Below are 27,980 nucleotides of genomic sequence, written 5' to 3'. Positions count from 1 at the left end.
ATCTTTCCTCTTTCTTGTGCTTGTATTAAATGTTATAAAAGTTGGTGGCCATAAAATAAGATTCATCGATGGACAAAGAAACAAATACTTTTTCTTTGTTTCAGCATAGTAAAAAGAGAATAAATATGCATCAATGTGAGATGAGCTACAATAAAAAATAGTACTAGAAGTTGCAATGGCGTTTAGCTTTGATGCCAAGATGCTGGTTAGGTAGCTAGCTGGATATTGGATATGTTAGAGAAATGAGGGAGAAAAAGTAATTGAGATAGAGACAAAAAGTTGGATATTGTTAGAAAGAGGTCAACCTTAGAGTCTAAAGGTTTTCTCTTGAGTAGATCTAAAACTGAATATATGGAGTGTAATTTTAGTAGTAATAGACCTAGTGGGGGGATTGTGACTTTGGGCGATCAAGTTATTAATAAGAGTACACGTTTTAGATATCTTGGAACTATTATTCAAAGTGATGGTGAAATAGATGGGGTTATTATAAGTAGAATTCAAGTTGGATGGTTGAGGTGGAGGAATGCATCGGGCTTGTTGTGTGATAGAAAAGTCCCCATCAAACTTAAGGGAAAGTTCTATAAGAGGGTTGTGAGACCTGCAATGCTTTATGGCGCAGAATGCTGGCCATTAAAAGAGAAGCATAATACTAAGTTAAGTGTTGCAGAGATGATGATGCTCAGGTGGATGAGTGGTTTTACCCTTAGAGACATGATACGAAATGAGCATATACATGAAAAGGATGGAGTAGCTCCAGTGGAAGATAAGATTAGAGAGAGTCGTCTTAGATGGTTTGGTCACATAAAAAGGTGCCGTCCGATGCCCGGTTAAGAAAGTAGAGGTATTAGATTCGACTTATTTTAAGAAAAGTAGAGGTAGACCTAAAAAGACTTCGTTAGAAAATATTAGAAATGATCTATCTTTATTAAACTTAAACGAGAATTTGACTTTTAACATGATACAATGGAGACAAAGTATTCATGTAGCCGACCCCACATAGTGGGACAAAGGCTTGTTGTTGTTGTATTCTGATTTCTCAAAGAATTGAGTTTTCACACTCTCAAAAAAAATTTTTTTTTGAACATCAATACGGATTCAAATTGAGTTTTCTTAAGTGGTTGATATATCATAGAATAAATTGATCAAACATTTGACAGTATTAAAATTAGAAGTGATTAGCTAAAAGGATCAAATCCTTAATAACCTACATCAAATGATAGTACAACTTATTTTGTACGAAAGAGTTTGATAGGTGGATAAATCTAGTGGGGAATAACATAAGTTATTGAATCAAATTCAATCAAGATCACTACAGGAAAAACAGTGAAAACCGGCGGTTTGAACCGGCGGTTTAGAGGCCGTCGGTATTACCGACGGCTACGCCGGCGGTTACGCCGTCGGACGCTAACGACGGCTTAATCGACGACTTAGCTACGATACACCGTCGGTAATACCGACGGTGTCTAAACCGCCGGTACACCGCCGGATTTCAACATTAACCGGCGCCTATCCGGCGGTCTAAACCGCCGGTGATAAGTGAGTTTTGCCGGCGGTCTAAACCGCCGGAAAACCGCCGGATATAGACGTGAACCGGCGGTTCTCCGGCGGTCTTAATCGACGGTGATAAGTGATTTTTTACCGGCGGTCTAAACCGCCGGAAAACCGCCGGTAAAAGCCCTAAAACGAGCCCCCTCGCTCCGCTCATTTCATTTTCCCTGTTTCCTTCTCTCTCTCGGCCGCTCGCTCATATCGCTCCTCCGCTCGTCCGATCAGCCCCCGACGAAGGAACTCCGGCCTCCGACCCCATTCCGACCGCCGCCGACCCCTGTCCGACCGCCGCCATCCCCAGTCCGACCGCCGCCGACCCCTTTACTCCGACGCCCGACCGCCGACCGTTTCCGACCCCAAACAAACCGATTTCTCTTTTAAGGTTAATTTTAATGGTTTTTCTTTGATTATTTGTTGATATTATCTTGTTAGTTAATGTTTTATACTTTAAAAATGTGGGAGAGAGTTATGGTGCATAGGTTTAGGTGTGATACTAATGTTTCTCAAAATCAATTTGGATTAATGCTTGAGTTATTAAGCTCCAAATCTAGACAGTTGGGTTTAACTTTTAACTATGCTTGAGTGATTTTAGATGAAGAGTTTTGGCCCAACTAGGAGAGAAAAACCTAGCTTACTTTTTTATGCTACATGTTTTCGAAGGATTTGCGGTGAAAATTTCACCGCAAACATAGTAACGACGAACGTGTATCATATTTTGTGACGAAATAATCCGTCACAAATTGCGCCGGTTTTCACTGTTTTTCCTGAAAAGCTTTTTGTAATCATTGCAAAACTTTGAGTCATAATAAACATGAATGTTGTTATTTGAAGCTGAATCTTATGAAGATTTCTTCAAATAAACCTAAATATGTTGTTGTTATAGTTGCTCTTGATCATCATGCTGATACTATTGGTTTACCCAATGAAGTCAATGAGAATATAATCGATACCAATTGCAAGAATCCCAACGAAGGTAATTATGTTCTTACCAATTCTTTAATTCAAGTTGCTCTTGATGTTGGGCTTGATTCAACTATTCTGCATATTCTAGGACCTGAATGTAATACTGTGAATAATGCCAAAGGTCCTCATCAAACTTATATTTCTTTAAATGTTTTTTAAAATGGTCTAATAAACCAGACGACGCCAGGTTTAACCGCCGGAAAACCGCCGGTACTCTGACCGGCGGTTTTCCGGCGGTTACATTACCGGCGGCCAAACCGCCGAAAGACCGACGGTTGAAATTCCGGTGATCACCGGCGGTATGGGCCGCCGGAAAACCGCCGCAAAAATAAACCGCCGGTAAAAGGCCGTCGGAATTTGTTTCCTACGCCGTTTTTACCGGCGGTCACTGAACCGCCGTTAGACCGCCGGTAATTTGACAAACCGCCGGTAATTTTACACTAACCGCCGGAAAAAACCGTCGGTTTTCACTGTTTTTCCTGTAGTGGATAAAGGCAAGATCTTAACCTTGATGACCAAGCATGGATCAGAATTAAGGGACATCTTTGGATACCAAAGGATTTCCATTTGATTTAAGAGATCTTAGTTGAATCTAATTTTTCAAGCTACTCCATTCACACGAGTAGTATAAAAATGTATAAAGATTTGAAGTCACTATTCTGGTGGCCTAGAATAAAGAAAGATATATATGATTTTGTGTTTAAAGTGTAACACATGTCAAGTAATAAAAGTTAAACGTTAAAAGCCCAATAGAATGTCATAGTCATTCCATATGCTCGACCATTGCACATACATTTTGGATGACTTCAAGTTTTTTTATTCAATTGTCATGATACCCCACACACTCGATAATTGCAATGCGGGCCGCTTGATTTGGATCATACTCTAGACACATACAAATATTTTTGATTCATTTGATCATGCATCTCGCTATGATCACGATCATTATTTCATCGCAAATCTCACTGCGATCAAGATTTTTGTTTGATGAGTCTTGCTGTAATCACGATCATGAATGCCTCATCATTTGATCAATTATAATTTATGTTGTCCAAATCAGGTGGATTAGTTGTCGATATGCATGCATATTATTTTGAAAATTTTGGTATAATTAACCTATTAGGATACACATATGCAACCCTATATCTGTGAAGATTTTCAAAGAAATAATAGTTGAAGTGATTTTAAAAATAATATAAATTTTGAAGGTCATAAACGAGTTTTATTACTTTGTAAATTCTAAATAATATATTTTTTTTTATTTTAAGGAAACCACATCTACCTTCTCCTAAAAACTGCCTAATACCGACGTAAATTAGCCATGTGTTGAATATGTATATACATATATATACATATACATATAAATATAATTATATGTATATATACATGCTATATATTTATAAATACATTTATATGTACTAGTAAAAATGCCTGTGAATTAAATGCACGTGACTAAAAATTTAAAAATAAAAATTCATATTATAAATATTTCAATTATATTATCATTATAAAGATGAAAAAAATTATTACTATAAATAATTAGAATTTTTATGATAAGTTTTATATAATTGGGTAAATAGTTTTATATGACATGGATTTTCTAAGAAGTTAAGTTTTAGTGGTAGGTTTGTTGGATAGATTTATGACTTTACCTTGAATATCTTTAAAAAGCACAAACAAATATAAGAACTTTTCCACTATGTGTTTGTGATTAACAAAATCAAGTTCAACTCAATGTGGCCTTATGGGGTCAACAGTTGTGTTATCTTTTAAATATGTGATTGTCGGTGATACATGATCTCCAACTCCATTTGAATAGTTAAGGATTAAAGATCTTCAAGAAATGTTATATATCAATGTTGCACATCTCTGATTGTGACCCCATTGATCTAATACAATCTCAATATGTTTAGAAATATAGAACCTCTGATATTTGTAATTGCCTTGCCTTATAACATCAATCTTAGTTGTACTTTCAAGTGATTGACAAGCTTCCAATTTTTTTGTATTTTACAACAAGAGAAGTGTCACGACCCGGCCCGGTTAGCTCGCGTAGGCGAGGCGGGAACAGAGGTCGGACGGTAGGTCAAGTATCTAAATTCCTAAATCTATCAATTCCCTAAATAAATCTCCAATATATTTTGAAAGAGCCACTATAACAATAAAGTTTGAAATCACATAAACATATAAGCAAACATATTCTTCGTCCTTACCTTTCTTCCGGAGCTCCTGCCCTACGATAAACAATGCCGCCCCTTCTACTCATTGAATAAAATTAAGCTCACCTGAAAATGTTAACAACTAACATTAAGCTAAAGCTCAGTAAGCAATACACAATTCTAAACTACAGTAAACAAGGAATCTGAATAATATGATAGATGCAAATTTCATATGAACATAACATAAAATGATTCCATACTAACATAGCATTAAACATATCATATCATAAACTATATCTTTCATTTTCCTTTCCATATTCATAACATTATACATGTCTTTCTCTTTTCGTATATAATACAACCGTCACAGGAGTCACCGTCTGTACCATAAAGGTACACCTTTACCATTTTCCTTTTCCATATCCTTTACCATTTTATCGTGCACGAGTACAGCGTCCCCAGCTAGTACCATAAGGGGGTGAACTCCATCCTTTCAACATACACATGCAAGCATTCAATATACATAAGCATATCATTTCATTCCATCTTATTCCTTATAACATATAAACCTTATCGTAAGATATCATAAATTGTACATGTAATTTGTATGATCATTCACTTGACAACAATGGGGGGCATTTATAACATTTTTTGAGAAGAAAAGAATATTACGAAATTTTTTGGAATTTGATGAATTTTTCTTGATTTTTATAAAATTTTTTGAAAATTTCTAGAATTTTTAAAAAATTTTTGGGATTTTTTTCGATTAAAAATTTTGCGTGGGGCCCAAAAAAATTGAAAGTCCTAACCACGCTGGACACGCTGTTTCGCGTACGACAGGCATGCTGCCACTACCGGCGAGCGGCAAGCGACAAGCAGCGGGCGGTGGTCAGTCGGCCGGTTCAACTTCCTACGCATGTCCGGGCACGATTTTTGGCCCAGACGGTCCAAATTTGATGTTTTTGGGGTCCCTAGACATATTTTTTGACGTTTCATACTTAATTTTGATACTTTCAGAGCTCAACAAGGCCTCTACGATCAATTTTGAGCAGTATTGTAATTTTTGGAACACAAATTTTTTCAATTCGTCCAATGTAAAATACTGCTACATATATTTTCTGACTCCTAGAGCTTTGACATCTGAAAATAGGGGGAAACAGATATATCATGAAAAAATTATCTTGATCGGGCATGAATCTCGAGGCAAAAATCAAGTTGGAAACCTCAAAAATTAAATATGGGATCATATAAACTCCAATTTAACCAAACTTATAGCCAAACTGAATTTCTTGGAAATACAAACCCAACGACACCATATTCGACTCCATCTGAGCCCAAATGAGTCCAAATCAAGGACCCAAAGCACTGTTGGAAGGTTCGAACCACAATTAGGATTACCAAACAGTTTCTAAACATGACGTGCTTATAATCGAATCAAGCATTCGACAAGATAAATCCAACGAGCCCAAGATCATCAAATTCCGACACCACTAAGACCTTCAAATATTTGACGAATGATCCATGATCAAGGGATTTAATATCGGTCGTCCATCCAACTACTCCACCTTTTCCCTTGATCCTCCTCCTATTTACGGGTCATGTTATCCTAAAAAAACTATAAATAACACATCATTTCTCTTGAGAGTGGGGCCAAAGAAAATAAGAAGAAGGAAGGAAGAAGAGGAGAAGAGAAGAATAGGAAGGATGAAACTCCTCGACCACCGTCAGAATTCCGCCCGACTTCCAAAGTGATTTTGGAATTCCTTCCGACTTCAAGTGACGTTGGAGTTTCACCCGAACTCCAAGTGATGCTAGATTTCTATCCAACCTTCAAGTGATATTGAAGTTCTACCAGAACTCCAAGTGACATCGGAGTTCTACCCAAACTCCAAGTGACGTTGGAATTCCACCCGACCTCCAAGTGATGCTGGAATTCCGCCTAACCTCCATGTGACACTGGAATTTCACCTGATCTCCAAGTGACACCAGAGTTTCACTTGAACTCCAAGTGATGCCAGAGTTTCTCCCCCAATGCCATCTAGCACCGGAGTTCTCTTCAGCCACAAATTGATGTCGGACTTCTAGCCGACGTCTAACCTATGCTCATCGCCAAGTTTTTACCCGACGTTGAACTTCTACATGTTGTCGAACTTTCGCCGGACATCTATCTAATATTGGATTTCTATCCATTACTAGATTTCTACCTGACTACAGTCCTTCCAACCTTCATCTCCCACCGAATACGATCCTTCTGACTTACGTCGCCCTCCGACTAAAGTCATTCTGACCTCTGTCGCCTGCCGACAACAGTCCTTCTAACTTATGTCGCCCATAGACTACAGTACTTCTGACCTCCATCGCCCGTTGACTATGATTCTTCTGACTTACGTCGCCCACTGACTACAGTCCTTCTGACCTCCAACACCTGCCGACTATGGTCCTTCTAACTTACGTCACCCATCAACTACGGTCCTTTTGACCAAATGAACACACCAACAGTGATTCTTTGTATTCACATTATATAATGCACTCTACAAGATGTACATCAAACTAAGGTCTTCCCCCCTAAGGAAGGGCCTCATTTGTAATCAACTGCAATACTAGTGGATTCATTCAAACTAGGCTAGGCCACGTGGTTTTTCCCCCTTTTTAGAGGTTTTCCATGTAAAAATTTTGGTGTCTCATAAATGCTACACTCTCTCTCTTATATGATTGCATGCCGAATTTTATACAATACTAAGATGTAAAACTTTATATTTCTCTACCGCCATGAATACTCCTAGATGCAATAGTTTGGCGTCGTCTGTGGGAACATGGTTCCCGACTGGGGAGTAATTTTGGCTCCAACCTCAAAAGGTTATTGAACTACTATTGATGCATCAATTTTATGAAAATCAGATCCGGACTAGGGGGCAACCTTTACTACAATTTTACTCAAGAAGATCCCTCCAAGGCATTCAAAACCAAGACGATATATAAGAAAATTCCTAACAAATGCAAGGATACTTCAGAAAGCCACATACAGTCCCTTACTGGACTTCTACTCATTGGGCAAGGTCTTAATCTCAATCTCAAAAAGGAAGTAATGATCTAAAGATCGACCATTCTTCACTTTTGATTCAGGATACACGCGGCATTCGCCCCCTCCCAATCAAAGCCAAATCAATCCCAGGGGATTTGATTCAACCTCTTCTACACAGGTTAACATCATCGAGCAGAGGCTATGACATTCAACCTCGGATAGGTCACATAACCTTGGTGGATTCTCTTAACATATTCCATACATCGTCGAGCAAAGGCTCTGATATATTACCTCGGATAGGTGTCACATTCTTGGTGGATTCTCTCAACCTCTTATATACAGGTTAATGTCATCGAGGAGGATTTTGACATAAAATCTTGGATAGATCTTACATCCTTGATGGATTATCTCGACCTCTTCCATACAGATTAACATCGTCGAGCAAAGGCTCTAACATATAACCTCGAATAGGTCTTATATTCTTGGTGGATTCTCTCGACCTCTTCCATACATGTTAACATCATCGAGCAAAGGCTCTAACATACAATCTTGGATAGGTCTTACATCCTTGGTGGATTCTCCCAACCTCTTCCACACAGGTTAACGTCATTGAGCAATGCTCTGACATACAACATCAGATAGGTCTCACATTCTTAATGAATTCTCTCGACCTCTTTCACACAGGTTAACGTTATCGAGCAAGGCTCTGACATACAACCTCAGATATGTCTTATATTATTGGTGGATTCTCACGACATTTTTCAAACATGTTAACATCATCGAGCAAAGGCTCTGAGATATAACCTCGGATAGGTCTTACATCCTTTATGGATTCTCTTGACCTCTTCCACACAGGATAATGTCATCGAGTAGTACTATGACATAAAACCATAAATAGGTCCCACATCCTTAGTGGATTCTCTTAATCTCTTCCACACAGGTTAATATCATCGAGCAGTGCTCTGATATACAACCTCAAATAGGTCTCACATCCTTGGTGGATTGTCTTGACCTCTTCCACATATGTTAACATCATCGAGCAGGGCTCTGACATACAACCTCGGATCTCACATCCTTGGTGAATTCTCTCAACCTCTTTCACACAAGTTAATATCATCGAGCAGGGCTTTGAAATATAACCTTAGATAGGTCTCATATCCTTGATGGATTCTCTCGATCTCTTCCACACAGGTTAACGTCATCGAGCAATACTCTGACTTATAACCTTGGATAGGTTATACATCCTTAGTAGATTCTCTCAGCTTCTTCCACACATGAATACAAAATCATAGCAGGCTAAAAAACCACAAAGAGCATGAAAGGCATATATATCAAAGCATATCTCAATTAGGTATAAATAACTTAGTTTTATTTGGAGGACAAGTTTATTTCAACTTAAAAACATGCATCGAACTCGTATAAAAATATCTAATTCATATATGATATCATTGGAGTTACATTACAAGATTGTACATCAAGTTCATTTTTACAAGAATCTAAAAGTAAAAAGTATATGAATATCATCTATACAAGTTACAATCATCAAACAATAAGCAACTTCAAAATAGTCAAATATCCTTAGTGGATTTAGTGACTTCTTCTCTACTGTATATCAAGCATCCCCTACAACTTCTTCTTCATAGAAAAATTATAATTTGATCTTTAACAGGCCTCAACTTAGTTAACACTATAAGTGTCATGAGACTACTAACATAGCACACTACTTTGGCTCCTTGAGTCAGAGATATCTGATGTCGGCAAACTTCTATATATATATGCTTATTATCTTTGCAAAAGCCCATTTGATATTAGCCATCATATGACCTTCGTCGCATATCTGCCAGCCATCCTTTACTTCATATCAACTATCATCAGATTATCGCTCGACTGCTACTTACAGTACACCTTCAAATTTTCTCCTGCAGCTCTCCTCTCGATTGTTGACTGCCAATGAACTTCAACTCGATCGTCTATCACAAACAAACTTCTTCTCAAATAGCATTGAAATTCTCCTAGTCTACTCACCACTTATGGTTCTCCTCCTGGATACTATTACCATCAAATCTTCTCAAATTAATCTTGCATACAAGCAGCAATTGATCTCCTTCTAAATAAGAGAGGGGCATTGAAGCTTGATAGGGGAATGTCACTTATCTCCGATAGTGGAATGCCTCCAAGGTTAGAAGAAGAATAGAGTAGAATAAAATGAATGACTGTAAAAATTCTAACTTCTACACGCAGTGAGAGGCTCTTAATTTTAGTAGGGGATGCAGCCTAAAAAAAATAGGAGAATGCCTCAACTGTAAGAAAGTTAGAATGAGCAAAGAGAAAGAAAAGAATTGACTGTAAAAAGCTTAAATTCTGTACAAGAGGAGGGACGTCAATTTTAGTAAGGAAAGTTACCTACGAAAAATAACTGAATGCCTCGACTGTAAAAAAATTGACAAATAAGAAGACAGTTGAAGGAGAAAAAATTTTCTTCTACACTGAAGAGGGAACCGATTTAAGTATGGAAAATCATCTACGAAAAATAGCGGAAGACCTTTAGAGTAAGTAGAAAAATAGGAGAGAAAGAAGAAAAAATTCTAACTTCTGTTCAAGAGGAGGGGCGTCGATTTAAGTATGGAAAGTCACCTACGAAAAAACAGTGGAATGCCTCCACTATAAGAAAGGTAGAAGGAGAGAAAGAAGAGAAAATTCTAACTTCTGTACAAGAGGAGGGGTGTCGATTTAAGTAGGGAAAGTCACCTACGAAAATAACGGAATGCCTCCACTGTAAGAAAGCCAGAAGGAGAGAAAGAATAGAAAATTATAACTTTTGTACAAGAGGAGGGGCATCGATTTAAGTAGGGAAAGTCATATATAAAAAACAACAAAATGCCTCTATCGTATGAATGCCAAAAGGAGAAAAGAAGAAGGTGCAAGTTCCCCCCGGCCTTAGGAGGATATTTATAGTTTTTTTTTGGGAAGAAAAGAACATTACAGATTTTTTTTATAATTTTATGAATTTTTCCTGATTTTTCTAATTTTTTTTTGAATTTTTTAGAAATTTTAGAGATTTTTTTCAGAATTTTTTTTGATTAAAAATTTTGCGTGGGGCCCACAAAAAAAAAATAAAAGTCAAAACCGCGTGGTCACACGCGGGACTCACTGTTTCTCTAGCCGGGGGGGTGCCGGTCGGTTCGGCCGCCTACGCTGACGAGACGAATCCAATGAGCCCAAGATCGCTAAATTTCAACACCACTATGATCTTCAAATATCTGATGAACGGTCCATAATTAAGGGATTCAATATCGGTCGTCCATCCAACCGCTCCACCTTTGCCGTTGATCCTCCTCCTATTTACGGATCATGCCATCCTAAAAAAATTATAAATAGCCCCTCATTTCTCTTGAGAGGGGGGACCAAAGAAAGGAAGAAGAAGGAAAAGAGGAGAAGAGAAGAATTGGAGGGAAGAAACTCCTCCTCGACCACCACCGAAATTTCGCTCGACTTCCAAAGTGACGCCGGAATTTCGTCCGACCTTTAAGTGAAGCTGGAGTTTCACCCGAACTCCAAGTGACTCTAGATTTCTGTCCAACCTTCAAGTGATGCTAAAGTTCCACCCAAACTCCAAGTGACATCGGAGTTCTACCCAAACTCCAAGTGACGTCGGAATTCCATTCGACCTCCAAGTGACGTCGGAATTCCGCCCAACCTCCAAGTGACGCTGAATTGAAATTCCTCCCGATCTCCAAGTGACGCCAGAGTTTCACTCGAACTCCAAGTGACGCCGTAGTTTCTCCCCAAATACCATCTAACGCCGGAGTTCTCTTCGGCCGCCAATTGACGTCGGACTTCTACCCAACGCTGGACCTCTGCTCATCACCAAGTTTCTACCCGACGCTGAACTTTTGCCTATTGTCGGACTTTCGTTGAACATCTATCCAATGTTAGATTTCTTTCCATTACTTGATTTCTACCCGACTACAGTCCTTCCAACCTTCGTCTCCCGCCGACTACGGTCCTCCTTACTTACGTCGCCCATCGTCTACAGTCCTTCCGACCTCTGTCGCTCGCCGACTATGATCCTCCTGACTTACGTCGCCCACCGACTACAATCCTTCCAATCTCCATTGCCCACTGACTACGGTCCTCCTAACTTACGTCGCTCACCGACTACAGTCCTTTAGACCTCCGTCGCCCACCGACCACGGTTCTCCTGACTTACGTCACCCATCGACTACATTCCTTCCGACCTCCATCGCCCGTCGACTATGGTCCTCCTGACTTACGTCGCCCACCGACTATAGTTCTTCAGACCTCCGTCGCTAGACAACGGTCTTTTTGAACCCCGTCGCCCGCCGATTATAGTCCTTCTAACTAAACGAGCACATCAACAATGTTTATTGTATTCCAACCATGTAATGTACTCCATATGATGTACATCAAGCCAAGGCCTTCCCCCAAGGAAGGGCCTCATTTGTAATCAACTACAATGCTAGTGGATTTATTCAAACTGGGCTAGGCCCTATGGTTTTTCCCCCTTTTCAAGGGTTTTCCACATAAAAATCTTAGTGTCTCATAAATGCTAGACCCTCTCTCTTATCTGATTGTGTGCCGGATTTTTGTAGAAAGTTAAGACGTTAAAATTTATATTTCTCTACCGCTGCAATTACTCCATAATGCAACAAAAGGTATAATAAAATATGATTGAGAGCATAAAAATTATTAATTATACTTCACTTTTTATAAAAATAAATATTAGTAATAATGTGAAGATAAAATAAAATAAAATAATTAAAGAAGGATAATAAAATTTTAGAAGGGAACCCTCTCTCCACCTGAAATCCGCCCATGTCTATAACAGCTAAAAATAACATAGATTATAACTGTCTCTATATTTACAACTACATTAACCACTATAATAATACAATCATATCTTCCAGCAGTCACAATCTTTTTATTTATAGTAATTTTTAGAGCTCTTGTAAGTATTTTTGTCCAAAGAGTAACTCTTTTATGAGAATTGTGTGGGTTCCCGTCCACACTACCGTTTTGTTCTAGCATGTGGGCTGCATTAAAATCCTCTCAATATTCAATGCCTTGCTAGAATTGGGTCGGGTGCCTTCAAGCTCAACAGAGATCCTGAGAAAGGCCTGTTCGTCTCCTCGGGGCCCAACTCTGAGCGCAGCTGTTCGATCTAAAATTTTAATAAAATTTTCAAAAAAATCATTTTAATTTCATTCAGATTAATTTCAATCTGTTTTTTTATATTTAAAATGAAATTAATTGATTTGATCAGATTTTAATATGAAAATTTGAAGCAATCAAATATTATGCTTCTTTTGGAACAACTTTTAATTTCTTTGCTCGTTAGATCACAATCATATTTCTATTTGCCGCTTACTTTTTCTCTATTTTCACAATTTTTTTGTGCAAGGAAACTATTTTTTACAACAGTTTTAAAAAATTTATTTTTCATACAATAGCTTTTGTTTTTAAAATAGTTACAATAATCTCAAATGGACCCTAAAATTTTATTTGAGGTAGTTCAAATTTTTCTAATTTTTGCTTTTAAAAGCTCCAACTCATTCACAGTTTAAAAAATATTTTTTTAAAGCTAAATTTTAAACTGATCTTGAAAAAACTGTCTTCTAGCACATATTATTTTTTAGTATTCATTTTCTTAACATAAAAGATTTGAAAAGTTCTTTCGTGTATATATATAATAATAATAATAATAATAATAATAATTTATTGGAGATAATATATGGCCACAAAAATAATTTAAGGCTCTGACCATTGGGCAGCAATAATTTTTTGGTGGTGGAGAGAGTGTGCTTGGACCAGAATGCTACCACATATTAATTTTTAAAGAAAGGTTGGTAAAACAATGGCAACTTCAAAAAAAAAATTTACTTTCCAAAGCTTTCTAAATTTTAGTTTATTTTTTCGTTAGCTTCTCAGTTTTTCAACTTTTATAATATCACCCAAAGTGATTTTTCTTTGAATAAAAAAAATGAAAAATAAATTTAGAAGGTATTGTCATATATTTTCTATGATTCATTATCTCCTAGAATTTAGATGCCAACATCTTGATCTATTCTGTAAGAATATTCATAACTTATTTTCATTTTCTAATTATATTTTATACAAAAAAACTAACAATTTAATATATACCAAAAAAAAATTTGAATCATTGGCATGTCTTTAAAAAGATAATTTATAATTTCATGTTGGGGTGTCAAAATGAGTTTTCGGGTTGAGTCGAGTCCAACTTGAAAATGGATCTTCATTATTTGAACTGTCTTGAACCTAACTTGATTCTAGAAATGGGTAAAAAATTCAAACCCGGACCCGACTGGACCCAAACCCGGGCCGACCAAACCTGACAAGTTGACCTTTGGGTTGAGCGCGGGCCACTGGTGCCCGGGTGTGGGGCAGGCAGTGCCGGCTACTGTGAGGCAGGCCAAGAGTGTAGGACACGGGGTCGAGCATGTGTGAGGCAGACTGCTATTACACAGGTGCATGATGAGGGAGTGATGTAGTGCGGGCCAGATTCGGGTCATCTAGGTTAACTTCAGGTTTACGGGTTAACTTGAACCTAACTCGATTTTATAAATAGGTCAGAAATTCGAACCTAGATCAGACCTGTTTGTCAAACAAGTTTATTAGAACCAAAATTTTTAGGGTCGAGTCTAAGTTGGGTTTTGCGTCAGGTCAAATATTGACACCCCTAATTTCTTGCACGTCTAATGAATATGACTTGAAAATTTTGTTGGAGAAATTTAGATGTCTAAATTATTGAACTTGAAAATAATAATCAATTGAAATTAATGAATAATTTAATATTCTTAGAGAATAAAAAAAGAGCTTTGATTGTAATAATTTGAAGCTTAATTAGTATTGAAATTTTATTTTAGATTGCTTGATATATGATGATAAATACTATAAATATATGAAACTTCTCCATAGTTTATGATTGTGTCATCACTTATACAATAATTTGTTCATAATTATAAAAACAAATATGATTTATTTCAGTCTAAATATTATAATATTATCATTGTGCACTCTTGTAACCAAGGCCATGGCTGGAGGCCTTAATAAATATATATTGTTAGGAGTTGGGGTTATTTATTTTATTACTTTCTTTTGGTGGGCGGGGTGGGGAGTTTTTTTTTTTTTTTGGGGGGGGGGGGGGGGGAATTAGGGGCCATGATCCAAATTTTATTTCATATGTTAAAAAAGGGTACATAAATCATAAAATACAGCTTGAAGGACTGAGCACGTGACAAATTTGAGCTGAACCAAAACTTAACAATGCTCAAACATCAACAAAGCTAAAACACAAACATAACCAAGGAGGAAAAAAAAAATAAAAACTCAAAATAAAAGTAACATAAGTTGTACCAAAACCTAATAATACCCATAAAAGAATAGTGAGAAAAACTTGAAGATTTCACCAAAAATGAGCACAATGCGGTAGGAGAGGGATGGAGAACCCAACAGTCAAAACCACAGAAAGTTCTTGGCCAAAGCGAAAAAATTTAAAGCAACACCTAGACTCAGAATATAAATAAGATAGGATCAGAGGATGACCAGAGTAATACACATATCCCCTGGTTTCCTCGGGGTTGTCCAAGGGGAGGGGGCTAGAGATACAGGGAATTCATCATCATCCAAGCCAAAATCCAACTAGACCATAATAACCAATAAATGAACAAATAGTAGCAATAATGAAATGAATAGAAAAACCAACACACTTCTAATATAAAATTTGCACCTCCCGAACATCAATAAGCAATAGAAGCATTAACCATCTCAACCAAGCAAAAAAGCAGTACCCGCCTGTCACTTCTGGGCTCAAAAGTTCAAAATTTAATAAGAGCTTTGATAATATCCCCATTTCTTCCATTTATCATGTTTAAGCAGAGAAACTTTTTTAATTTAAGATCGAGTGGTAGAAGAGATTACAAAATTAAAATCATATTTCTTTCTTTCCTGATAAAATAAATATAGCATCATATATCCAGGGAAAGAAAGTTTTTGTGGTATGTGGATATATTCGAATAGAGCAACATATATTCGAATACTTGGAGCATGGTTGGCCTGAGAAAAAAACTGTCTAGCCCAGGGATGATATCATTGATTACAGCAACTGAGTAATCACATTCAAAGAATAGGTGAGCGGTATTTTTAGGGCTATACCAATAATGAGAATAAAGTGAGTCCACTTGAATATTCCTTCTAGAGAGAGCTTCAATAGTTTAATGATAGCCATCCAAGAAAAAAATGGAGATTATTGAAGCATGATGATTGTGCTAAGCAAAATTGGACCTAGTGTATTGAGTTTCATCACCATAAAAATCACGAATGTTACCAAGAGTAGCAAAGCCAGAGTTGTCCCATAATATGCAGTTATGAGGTGATTCGCATATGGGAACATTAAAGATACAAGCCACAAACTGATCAGTTAAACACTAGGTAAACACCAAGTATCATTCCTCATGAGATTATAAAAAGTAGCATTAAAGGGAAAAAAAATTTGAGCAAGTGAATTATATACATGAATATGAGGGTCAATAGTTTTAACATTACTCCACAGATGATCCCAGAACAGGAAGATGGTGGAGTTAGAAGTAACAACAAAACAGAACCTATTTTTAACTCTGATAGACGTGTGATAGATAACTTTCTATATTATGGAGGCCTTAGAGAAAGGTGGTTTATAGGGGGAATATTATATAGCCCTAAGCCAACAAGTAAAGGGAGTTGTATGATTGTAAAATTTGCTAATAAGGGGAAAAGTAATGTGCATGGTATAGAGCTTGAATTGAGGTCAAGCTGAAAGAACCAATTCCTTTGGGTTTGCAAGTGTTATGTAAAGAGATAAGAAGGAGTTTCCTTACATGAATAGCACCAAAATAGAGGAATTTGGTACATATTTTTTCAATAAATTTACAACAAGACTTTGGTAAAATAAAGCCACAGATCCAATATGCAGTAGTGCTATAGATTGTGTCTCTAATGAATTGTAACCTACTTGTAAAAGGGAGAAGCCTTACTTTCCACCCAACAAGATGGTTAGAAATAGTTTGCATAATGGGGTGGAAGTTAGAGATCTGAACTCTTTGAAAAGAAATGGGAAGGCCAAGGTATGTGAGTTTATGGCAGGAAGTATGAATGTCTGATAAGTGCAGATATAAGAAGGGTTTGGGTTACTGGGAAAATGATGAGAGAGCTATTTTTAAATGGAGCCTAGGGTAGGAAGCAAATTGGGAGAGGATGTAGTTTAGAGAATAACATTTTTGGATAGAGGCTTAACCAAAAACTTGCAAATCATTTTTGTATAAAGGATGTGAGAAATAAAAGGCATCATTTTTAATTCCCAAAAATTTCCTGTCTGCCACATCAAGGTTAATAAGTCAAAAGAAAGCATCCTTGACAATTTAAAATAAATAGGGGATAAGAGAGAAACCCTTAATCCAGATGATGAAGAGAAAAACCCCTTAAGACCACCATAAATGCAAATAGAAAAGTACACATAAGTAATACATGCCTTAATAAAGATAGCAGTAATTTCTTTTTGTGTCATTCTGGCCAGTATAAATCCTTATAGATCGAATCAAACACCCTGCGGATGTCATATTTAGTCAAAACAACCTCTTATGTTCTTTTATTTTGAATTTCCCTAGGAGCTTAGCGGCTCGAAGAACATTTTCAATGGAAATTCTACGATGAATAGAACCAACTTGGTTTTGATTTTTAATGCGAGGCATAATGGGTTTGAGCCTAACAGCCAAAGTTTTGAAAAAATTTTTGTAGAAGGTACTACATAAGGAGATGAGCCTAAAGTCAAATAAACTACTAACTTGATTAAATTTATGAATTAAGGCTAGAACTATAACCTTAACTTTCCTAGGGAGATAACACTTGAAGAAAAAGGACTTAACAGCTTTACAATAGAGAGGCCAACAACAGACAATGGTCTTTTATAGAAAACAAAGCTGAAACCATCTGGGCTGAGAGCAGAATAAGAGGGGCTGACAAATACCACCTTTTTTTTATTTCATCCTCAGTTATAAGGGTAGCAAGGGAAGCAACAAGGCTGGGGGGAATGGTGGAACCAGACAAGATACAATTAAGGTTAGTTTGAGAGGAGGGAGGGGCATTGTAAAGATGCTAAAAATGCTGAATGGTGGAGGAGATTGAAAGTGCTCAGATGACACTAGAAAGTGCTCTGATACCACTTGAAAGTTTGTTAGGGATGTTAAGCCCTTATGAACTGGCCCAAGGCTAATAATGAGATAGAGAGGTGAATCAGTATTTAAAAAAACACAATCTTAAATCCAAAAACAATATTCACCACAATCAAAACCAACGATGCGGAAATTAAATGCGGAAGCAAATAATAAGAAAGAACACACCGAATTTATAGTGGTTCGGTCAAACCTTGACCTACATCCACTCCTTGGAGGCACCCTCCAAGTATTGCACTAAAACATGTGTCTCTCCTTTAGCCCCCACAGTTAGGCGGAGAAGCCCTTACAAAATCACTTCCACCTTCCCGGTGCGGCGGAGTTGCCGGGTCCTTTGACACCAAAGTGAACTTCTTCTTTGGTGAACTTCCCTCGAGACGAGCCTTGAATCCGACGGTATTAAGAGAGCTATTTAAAGTAGCATTGAGAGGAATATATTCTAACTAAGAGAGTCAGTGTTGCTGTAGTTTCTAAAGATTTGAAATAATTTCTATAATAGAGTTAGAATTGACCCAAGTTTTAGCCTTAATAATTGATTTGAGGTTTTGGAGCTTGAGGTGTAGCACTGAGAGGATCCTATTCATCTCATGTGTATTTGTTCTATAGTACAACTATGCAAGCATGTTGTGTATATCTCAAGAGGAAATAGTAATTGACCTAAATAGTTCTAAACTAATGGATAGTACATGCTTATATGTTAAAGTATTCTCTTAAAATTTCAAAAGAATATGTAAAATAATTATACATCTCAAGAGGAAGTAGTAATTGCCCTAAACAAACCTAAAGTAATGGATATTACATGCTTATTATGCTAAAAAAGAAATAAAAAAAATAACATACTTATTATGCTAATGTTTTCTCTTAATTTTTCTAAAAAAAAAAGACGTAAGATAATTATATACAAGATTAAAATTTTATTCCAAAATAACTGATGAATTTCTAAATTATTTTCTTTATATGAGAAAAACAAAATTTAGGAATTTTATAATTCATCAAAAATAAAATATTACTCAATTTGATCAACATATTTTATTTCCAATAGAAATTTCTTATTTCTGTATACATTATTTTAATTTTAATTAAATTATATTTTTTTAGTAAAATATCATTATTCCTTTAAATGAAAACATGAACTTAATAAGAGGATAATAGTAATAGCCAGCTTTATTCGACTAAAAAATGCATTTTATAGCATTTATGACATTAACTTTTGCATGAATTTATTTGAAAATTAATAGCAACAGTCCCGTTCGGAAGTGGTTTTGGGAGGTAGGTTGATAGCATTTAATTATGAGCATAGTTTAATAATAATGAATATGTTAGTCAATAAATTAAAATTTTAAGTAGCTGAAAGCGAAGAAAAGAAAGCTGGAAAAATCCTTTTCAAAAAGTACTGAACACTTGAATGAACAAAATTTCTGTAAACATCATAATTGGCTAAGCAATGTTTTAATAATATCAATGTCATTAATTTTATGTTATTTTTTATATTAACTATTTAAAATAATAATTGAAGTCCTTGAATATTATTATATAAAGGAATTTAAAGTTGGCAAAAAAAAAAAAACAATCAAGATTAAGGCATAATAGGAGGTCTACTCTTCATTAGTTTTCTGTAAGCCAAACATCGCATTCATGTCTTCATTAAATGACGCCATCGTTATTGCTCAGCACGCAATAAATATATGGAACTAAGGTCGCGTCTCTCCCAATCTCGATCTCTGCTACTCTCAAGTTTGCATCTTTCTGGTGGTTAAGTAGGAGGTTGTGGGAGAGAAAAAGATTTGTGCCATCTTGAGCTCCTCCTTCAATGGCTCCAAAGTTTGGAGAGCTTTTTCTCAAGATTTTACTCATCCTTTGTATTATCAAATCTTCTCAAGGTTTGATCTCCACTTTTCTCCTCTGCATTTTCTCTTTTTCAAGGAAATTAAGCCTGGGATGTTCCAATTCTGTTAGGAATGAAGAAGTAGATAAATAGTGCTTCAAAAGTATTTGCTTTTGAAGATTCTGAAAGACTTTTTCTTCTACATTATGCCCTCTTCTTCTCCTTCTTCTCTGCATATTCCTCATGATTTGAAGTTAACTGAACTGATGTTTTTAAGCAAATGTTGAGAACTTGCAGGGAGGGAGTTTTCAAGGAAGAACTATCCATATCTGAAGATGGCAAGCAGCTTCTCATTATCGCCGCCGCGAGGCTATGACTACATTATAGTCGGCGGTGGCACGGCAGGTTGCCCTTTGGCAGCCACCCTTTCACAGAAATACAGTGTGCTTCTTCTGGAGAGGGGGGGCTCTCCTTATGGCAATGTCAATGTGTCTTATCTCCAAAACTTCCATATTTCTCTCGCTGATACTTCTCCCCAGTCTCCTTCTCAGGCATTCATTTCAACTGATGGGGTTATCAATGCCAGAGCTAGGGTTTTGGGAGGTGGAACTTGCATTAATGCTGGGTTCTACACAAGGGCAAGCTCGAGGTGTTTGTGTTTTCACCTATAAGAATCTAGTTTACCCTTATTCTTTCACTAGTAAATAATTGAATTGTGTATGTTCATATAAATGGAAAGTTATTCATGACTAAGCCTTCATTATTAACTGAAGTCAAACTTGTTGGTATGTTTGAATATTGGTTCATCTCAAATTAGCTGGACTTGTAAAAATGAACATATCTAAAATTAGAATGGTACTATTCTGTCTCAACTACCTTTTCCCCTAATTAATCAGCTTCATCTAACCTTTGTATTGTGTTTTAAGAGAGCTGACTCTCAGTGGGTGCCTTAGTCATTTTATTCCTAATTGTTTTTAGTACATTTCTAACTAAATTACTTGTTTTCCAATGCTCACCAATTTATTGCTGCAAAAATGAAATTTAAAGAACCATATGAAACCATGACCATTGTATAGTACTGTACTCATCAGAACATGTGATCTTTTGCCTCTGCATTATATTCTAACACTGTTTCCGTCATCACCATTGTTTTGAAAATTCCATAATTCTCATGAAGAAAATGAAAGCAGTCTCCTCACCTACCAACTAATTTTGAGGAAATTTAGATGCCTCCTAGTACTTGGATCTGTTGAATTTCATTAATGGAGGCATCATGCTTTCCTCCTACTCACATGGCTCATTAAACAATGACTGGTCCCAGTCAACTACTCTTCTGATCACACAATTTAATTTTACTTTAAGTGGAGAGTTTCTTCTTCATTTGCCTTTGATGTGAGTCTAAAGTCCTCTGTTTTTGTAGCTTTGTGAAGGAGGCTGGTTGGAATATAGAATTGGTAAATGAATCATACCCCTGGATTGAGAGGCAGATTGTCCACTGGCCCAAACTAGCACCATGGCAAGTTGCTCTAAAGGATGGATTGCTTGAGGCTGGTGTATCTCCTTTCAATGGATACACTTATGATCACCTCTATGGCACTAAGGTCGGTGGCACCATCTTCAACAAGAATGGTTTTCGGCACACTGCTGCCGACCTGCTTGCCTCTGGGAGTCCAAAGAATCTCAATGTTTTGCTTCATGCAACAGTTCTAAGAATTCTTTTCAATGTCAGAGGTGCTTGGCTCTAACTTCTTCTACTTAGTTTCCTTTCCAGTTAGTTTATTCAATTTGGATATATTTTCATCACAATGGCTAACGAACAGGTTCAAAGCCTCGTGCTGTTGGAGTACTCTTCAAGGACGAGAATGGAAAACAACACCGAGCTATTCTGAATGGCAGAAGTCAAAGTGAAGTAATCTTGTCGTCTGGAGCTCTGGGAAGTCCCCAGCTACTGCTCCTGAGTGGAATTGGTCCCAAACAAGATCTTGACAAGCTGGGCATACCAGTTATTCTTAACAATTGGCATGTTGGAAAGGGAATGTCTGACAACCCAATGAACTCTATCTTCATTCCGACTAAGAAGCCTGTTGAGCAGTCCCTAATCCAGAGTGTTGGCATTACTAAGATGGGATCTTTCATTGAGGCCAGCAGTGGCTTTGGCCAGTCTTCTGATAGCATCCATTGCCATCATGGCATCATGTCTGCTGAGGTCCTTGCCTATCACCTTTATCTTCCACTTGTTCTATGATTTATTCAACACAAATAGCCAACCAACTTACTCAATATTAAGCATCTTGCTGGTTACGGATCTGAATTTAACTTTATAGCCAGTTTTCCCTTGTGCAAAATTTAAGGGGTTGTTTATTTGCAAGATTTAGCAAGGTTTGGATTAAATATTGCAAAACAGTTTTTTGAGCCAAATATAAATTCCATTTTCCAGCCGTTTTAGGCTATTTTTTTTGGGGGGGAATTAGGCTAAATTTTGATTTAGTAAATATTGAGAGAAGTAGGATTTAAGAGATTTACATTGCTTCTCCTTATTTTGCCTATTCTTCTCCTTCAGTCAAATACTCGATTTTGAAAATATCAGTGAAATAATTTACTAGGATTTAACTAAATTCAAGATCTATCATGCCAAACAGTTAATGCCTCTGGGAATTACTAAATTACAAGATTTAATAAATCCTACTTGTACTTGCCATAGGTAGGGGTGTCAATATTTGCGACCCAAAAACCCGACCCGAACCCGACCCGAAAATTTCGGGTTCGGGTCAACCCGAACCCGAACCGGGGTTAGGGATTTCGACCCGTTTGTAAAACCGGGTCGGGTTCGGGTTGACCTGGAAACCCGAAATCAACCCGGTTTGACCCATTTTTTATTAATTTAGGAGGGTTTTAATGGATTTTTATGAAATAAGTAAATGATATTTCAAAAAATTATAAACATTATTGCTCAAATTAAATTAATCTTGATTTATTTTAAATTAATTGAAGTAAATCTTACCTTAATTTGAGTTAGATTTAAATAAATTGAATTAAATAAAAAAATTTAATAAAATATACCCGAATCGGATCGGGTTTGGGTTGACCTGGACCCTAAGTGGGTTGGGTTCGGGTTCTGAAAACCGACCCGTTTGCAAAAACGGGTCGGGTTCGGCCATAGGCCTTTTCTTATGGCGATAGTAGGCACTGACGTGGGAAAATTTATAAGTTTAGTATAAGTTAGCGCACTTGAATTCAAACTAATAGTGGAAAGTCTTTCAACAACCAGTTTACCACGGCTCTAAACACAACCTACAGATTTAGGCTTCGTTTGGGACGGCTTTTTTATTGCTTTCTAAAACGGAGTTTTAGTACAAATTTTTTTATTTTTGTATTAAAACTCCGTTTTAGAAAGCAATAAAAAAGCCGTCCCAAACGAAGCCTTAGTGTTTCATTTGTATCATAGATGAAGAACTTGAAATTAAAATCTCTGGTTGTATAACCTTATTAAACATTGGCAAAAAACCTACCTAAAAGCTTAAACTTACACATTTTTTACAATGATCATGACTGAAAGTTCAAAATTTTGTTTGATGATGATTGGCAATCAGATTGGGCAGCTCTCTACAATACCACCTAAGTTGAGAACCATTGAAGCTGCACGGAAGTATTCAAAGACCAAGAATGATCTACCAAGAGAGGCTTTCCAAGGTGGCTTCATCTTAGAAAAGATTGATGGCCCCTTATCAAGAGGCCACCTTAACCTTGTTGACACTAATGTTGACAACAACCCCAATGTGACATTCAATTACTTCAACCACCCATATGACCTTCAACGATGTGTCTATGGCATTCGAACCATTGAACGAATTGTGCACACGAAGCAATTTGCGAAATTGACTGAGGATGATTCATACTCCATTGAAATGTTGCTCAATATGAGTGTAAAGGCAAATGTGAACCTAATTCCCAAACACACAAATGACACTGCTTCTCTTGAGCAGTTTTGTAGAGATACAGTGATAACTATTTGGCATTATCATGGTGGTTGCCACATTGGGCAGGTTGTTGATAAGGAGTATAATGTCCTTGGGGTCGATAGGCTGCGGGTAGTCGATGGCTCAACTTATGATAGTTCTCCGGGAACCAATCCTCAAGCAACTGTTATGATGATGGGAAGGTATAGCTGAAGTCTAGTATTTTAGTTCTAATAATCTTTTAAATCCTGATATATTCTTCTTTTTTGATGGGCAGATACATGGGAGTGAAGATACTGAGGAAAAGGCTGGGCAAAAGAGCAGGTGTGTAGATGATTGGCATCAAGATGGAGAATATTGTTACATATTCTGAATCAATTTTTTCAAGATTTAGTTTGAAGCATTGTGAAGAGAATCATATATATAGTAATATATATATATATAGTAATATGCGGTCTAATGCTTCTTAGAAAATCTAAATAAATAGTTGTAGTTTGGAATGAATTTAGAAGATATGTTTGTTGTGTAAAACTTATTAATGTTTCTGCTGAGTTAATCTTGGCCTTATTATATATCAATTGTGATTGAAGGAAATGAAGATTCCATATGTTTAAAGCTGGTCTTTTTACTAATCTTGGTGGCTGCAAGAGCTTCATGGAACAAAAGATGGTATAGAGAGTAATGCGATGAGTAGTTCTGCATGGATATTGCCATCATTTTCGTAATGGTGGCGTTAAATCATAAAATTAGTACTCAAATTTGTGATTTTAGTGAAACAGCTCTCTCTTTCAACTAATGGACTTGGGATACTTTCACATTTTGCCATCAGTCATGTAGCTAGTATGGCTTCAATCAGGAAAATTCAGTGTTCTTGTTACATTGACCTGAGCTAACCCAGGATCTTAGGAAGAAAAAAAATATTATATGCATATTAATCATGGGTTGATGGAAATTGAGATTTCTATAAATTATACCATTGGTGTCAATTACATAGCTAAAAAAACGACATAAACTTGAAGCTCAGTCATGGAATTTTCTTGTCTCTAAAAGGTTGACAACAAATTAACATAATATTTTATACATTAATCAAACAAAAAGGTTCTATGAGACTTTTACAAAAAAGTTTGACAAATTGACATCTAAGAATTTAGGGTTTTATTGGTTCTTCAACAAATAAGACAAATAAGTACATTTCAAGTAGAGCTGTCAAAAGCAGGTCATTGGTCGGGTCCAACTGGTACTATTTGACCCGGCCCCAACTCGATCCATTTTTGCAAACGAGTTGATTTCTTAGACTCGAACCTGACCTGCAACTGATCCGAGTCAACCTGACCAGACTTGATAAAAACACAGATTATGACTTATGAGTAAATGATAGCATGTTTCACCATGGCTTTCAGCAATACATCAACTCGCCAATCCCAATGCTCAAATAGTCTAATAAAAAAATATGAACAATTTTTTCAGCAAATTTAAATTACTTATTTAGTTATCTACAATAAAATTAAATTTATCACATATGAGCTCATTTATAATTTACAAATCACTTACCACCTAATTGCTCATTTGACATTTTAATTACAAAATCAACTCATTTACAAATCATGTACAACTCAATTGCTCATTCCAATTACAAACTCAACTCAATTATAAGCTACAAAAAGTTTACAACATATCTAAATTTGGAAACAATAAATTATTCTATGAATTTACGATGATTTGATGAAACGCTTGAAATAACTGCTTCAAGCCTTCAATGACTTGTACCTATAGATTTAATTGCAAAAAATCAGTTATATAGGTTGCAAACTTTTATATATTGCCATTTGATCAGATTGAATCCTCCAAATCATTAATCATATAATGAGGTCATTGATGTGTAAGTTTAATAAATATTAACATATTACCATCCAAGGTGACAATTTTTATTAACTTAATATATATTCTTTCAATAAGGCAGTATCTGCTCATTCCAAGAGAATACAAATGTCACATGGTTGTAAATTGTAATAGCAGTTACACTGATATGATTCTCACTTTCATTTTAAAAGGTTAATCATCATCGTTTTATAAAACCACATATAATATATGAGTAAATGACAATAGGTTTTAGGCTCCATATAGGCAACTCTGTTTGATACAATCAAGAAACTTTTGCTTCCTCTCTTGAGAGCCTTTTACTTAATACTCTCCCTGATTTTATTATTGAACCATCGATCTTCTTCAAACCCGCTTGAACTATGAGATTAACAATATGTGTTATAGAACGAATATGAAACAACTCACCATCACAAAGCAAAGTACCACGTAAACATAATTGATTTCTTAGATATTCAACGGAGACATTGTTTGCAAATGCATTATCCAAAATAATGCTAAAAAGTTTAGAATCAACTTTCTACTCCATCACAAGAGTGTAACTTTTCAAACAATGCAATGCCATCATGAGGGGGCGTCATGAAACCAAAGCAAATTATCTTTTTTTGCAAATGCTAATCATTATCTATAAAATGCACTGTTAAACAAATAAATCCATATATATTAATAGAATTCTAGAGGTCTAATGTTAAGAACACCCTGCTTGTGGATTTAGCTAACTGTGAACATATACAATACTTCTATTTATTAAATAATTTCTTATAATCAATTTGTACAGTATTCCTAGAAAATAACTGCAAGTCCCGACAAAGATACATCAAAAGAGCCTAAACTCCAACCCACTCAACACACTGGGAGGGCAAGCATGCATAATGATATATGTAGTAAACAAGTCACAAAATTCTGACAGATCAAACTTACCATCAATCACAAAAATGGATGATTCAGAGTTTGTTTGTAAAATGAGTTGTCCAACATCAAGCATATTTATTTTCTTACAATTTTCCAAGTGTCATCATAGATTATCAGTGCCACCTTTGCTATTACATAAATATGTCACGCCACATTTCTTGTGTTTATGCCTTTGCTTACCATGTTTTGGATTAAGCAACATCTCATAGTAACCCCGAACAACCAAAGTTATTCTTCTTTGCCACATTTTCAGATCGCCCAACTTGTTCATTTTCATAAAAAAAAAAAAATCTCAGGTATTGTATTTGAGTCCTCCATCTAACAGAAATATTAGAAGACACCACAATGCAAAAAATTAAATAGTTCTTGTATGTGAAATTGGAACCAAAAGACACAAACTAAATACTAAAATTTCTGATATGAAGTGAACTAACACAAATTTTTAGTTAACAATTGAACATCTTAAAGGGCAAAATACAAATAATTGACACATTGATTCAATATTTCAATGCCAAATTTCCAACCAAACATGTATAACTATATAAGTTAACGATATAAAGGGACAAATGCATAAAGGAAATAAGTCAATAATAAAATAACTATTAATATACAATAATCAACTAATAAGATGTTGTAAACTTTTAATGCAAGAAACAACAAAATAACTATTAAGAACTACAATAACCAAGTAATCAGTAACTAACCAATCATTAACCAACAAACTAGTCAATAACCAAATGAAAAAAGGAAAAAAAGTGATGCCCAAACTACTTCAGTGCTTCTACAAAGCGCCATAAGCAGATACAATAATAAGAAAAATTTAGAACCCTAGCCGAGAACAACCTAATTGCTTCAGTGCTTCTGTAAATGGTGTCTTAAATAATCATATTTTTGTAAAAAAAATAAAAAATCTGAACACCCTAATAGAGAATAAGTGAATAACAAGTCAACAACACAAAATGTCAACACCTTCATCTTCTAAAATATCAAAAAATGGTAATAAAAATGAGATATAAACAATGTAATTTTGCTTAAGAGTTGAACCTGGTTGCGATGACTGATAGGGGAGGAGAATCGATAATGTATGGTTTATCTGTTTATGATCATACGCAATAGAAGGACTCGAGAAAGCTAGGTGGAATTAGAAGAGTAATAAAGCCATGAAGGTTGAAGGGATACGACAGAACCAAAATATAAGAGAGGACGCCGAGGAGAGCTCCCACACTAGAGAGAAAGTGAGAAACCCTAGACAGAACGAGCAAACTAAAGAAGACAGAATGAGAGTAAAATTCCCTAACATGCTACCTACTCGCTATTTAGTATTCTCCCTAAGCAAAAACTCCCCAAAAAAAAAAAAAAAAAAAAAAAAAACATAGGTCGATTCAGGTTACTATCAGATTTGTGGGTTAACCCCAACTTGACCTAAAACTTTGAACGGGTCAAAACATCATACCTTGACTTGAACTGTTCTTT

The 27,980-nt window shown here is 36.1% G+C and overlaps 1 protein-coding gene across 1 annotated transcript; it reads left to right on the top strand.

Annotated features, from left to right (window-relative positions):
• The first annotated feature begins 19,601 nt into the window (after positions 1-19,601).
• On the top strand, positions 19,602-24,273 carry LOC110106751 (protein HOTHEAD). Its single transcript, XM_020836734.2, has 6 exons — positions 19,602-19,816; positions 20,059-20,410; positions 21,182-21,492; positions 21,582-21,967; positions 23,352-23,920; positions 23,995-24,273. The coding sequence occupies exons 1-6, from the start codon at positions 19,747-19,749 to the stop codon at positions 24,047-24,049; spliced, it is 1,743 nt and encodes a 580-aa protein (XP_020692393.1). The 5' UTR covers positions 19,602-19,746; the 3' UTR covers positions 24,050-24,273.
• The last annotated feature ends 3,707 nt before the right edge of the window (positions 24,274-27,980 follow it).

This window comes from Dendrobium catenatum, unplaced genomic scaffold, assembly GCF_001605985.2.
Source record: "Dendrobium catenatum unplaced genomic scaffold, ASM160598v2 fragScaff_scaffold_1361, whole genome shotgun sequence".
NCBI lineage: Eukaryota > Viridiplantae > Streptophyta > Magnoliopsida > Asparagales > Orchidaceae > Dendrobium > Dendrobium catenatum.
This window is presented reverse-complemented; position numbering and strand designations above follow the sequence as displayed.

Bases quoted from the DNA above. Each gene is read 5' to 3' on its own strand.
- LOC110106751 (XM_020836734.2), top strand. From the start codon at position 19,747: ATGGCTCCAAAGTTTGGAGAGCTTTTTCTCAAGATTTTACTCATCCTT. The intron at 19,817-20,058 runs GTTTGATCTCCA...GAGAACTTGCAG, and splicing joins TATTATCAAATCTTCTCAAG to GGAGGGAGTTTTCAAGGAAG. The intron at 21,968-23,351 runs GTCCTTGCCTAT...ATTGGCAATCAG, and splicing joins ATGGCATCATGTCTGCTGAG to ATTGGGCAGCTCTCTACAAT.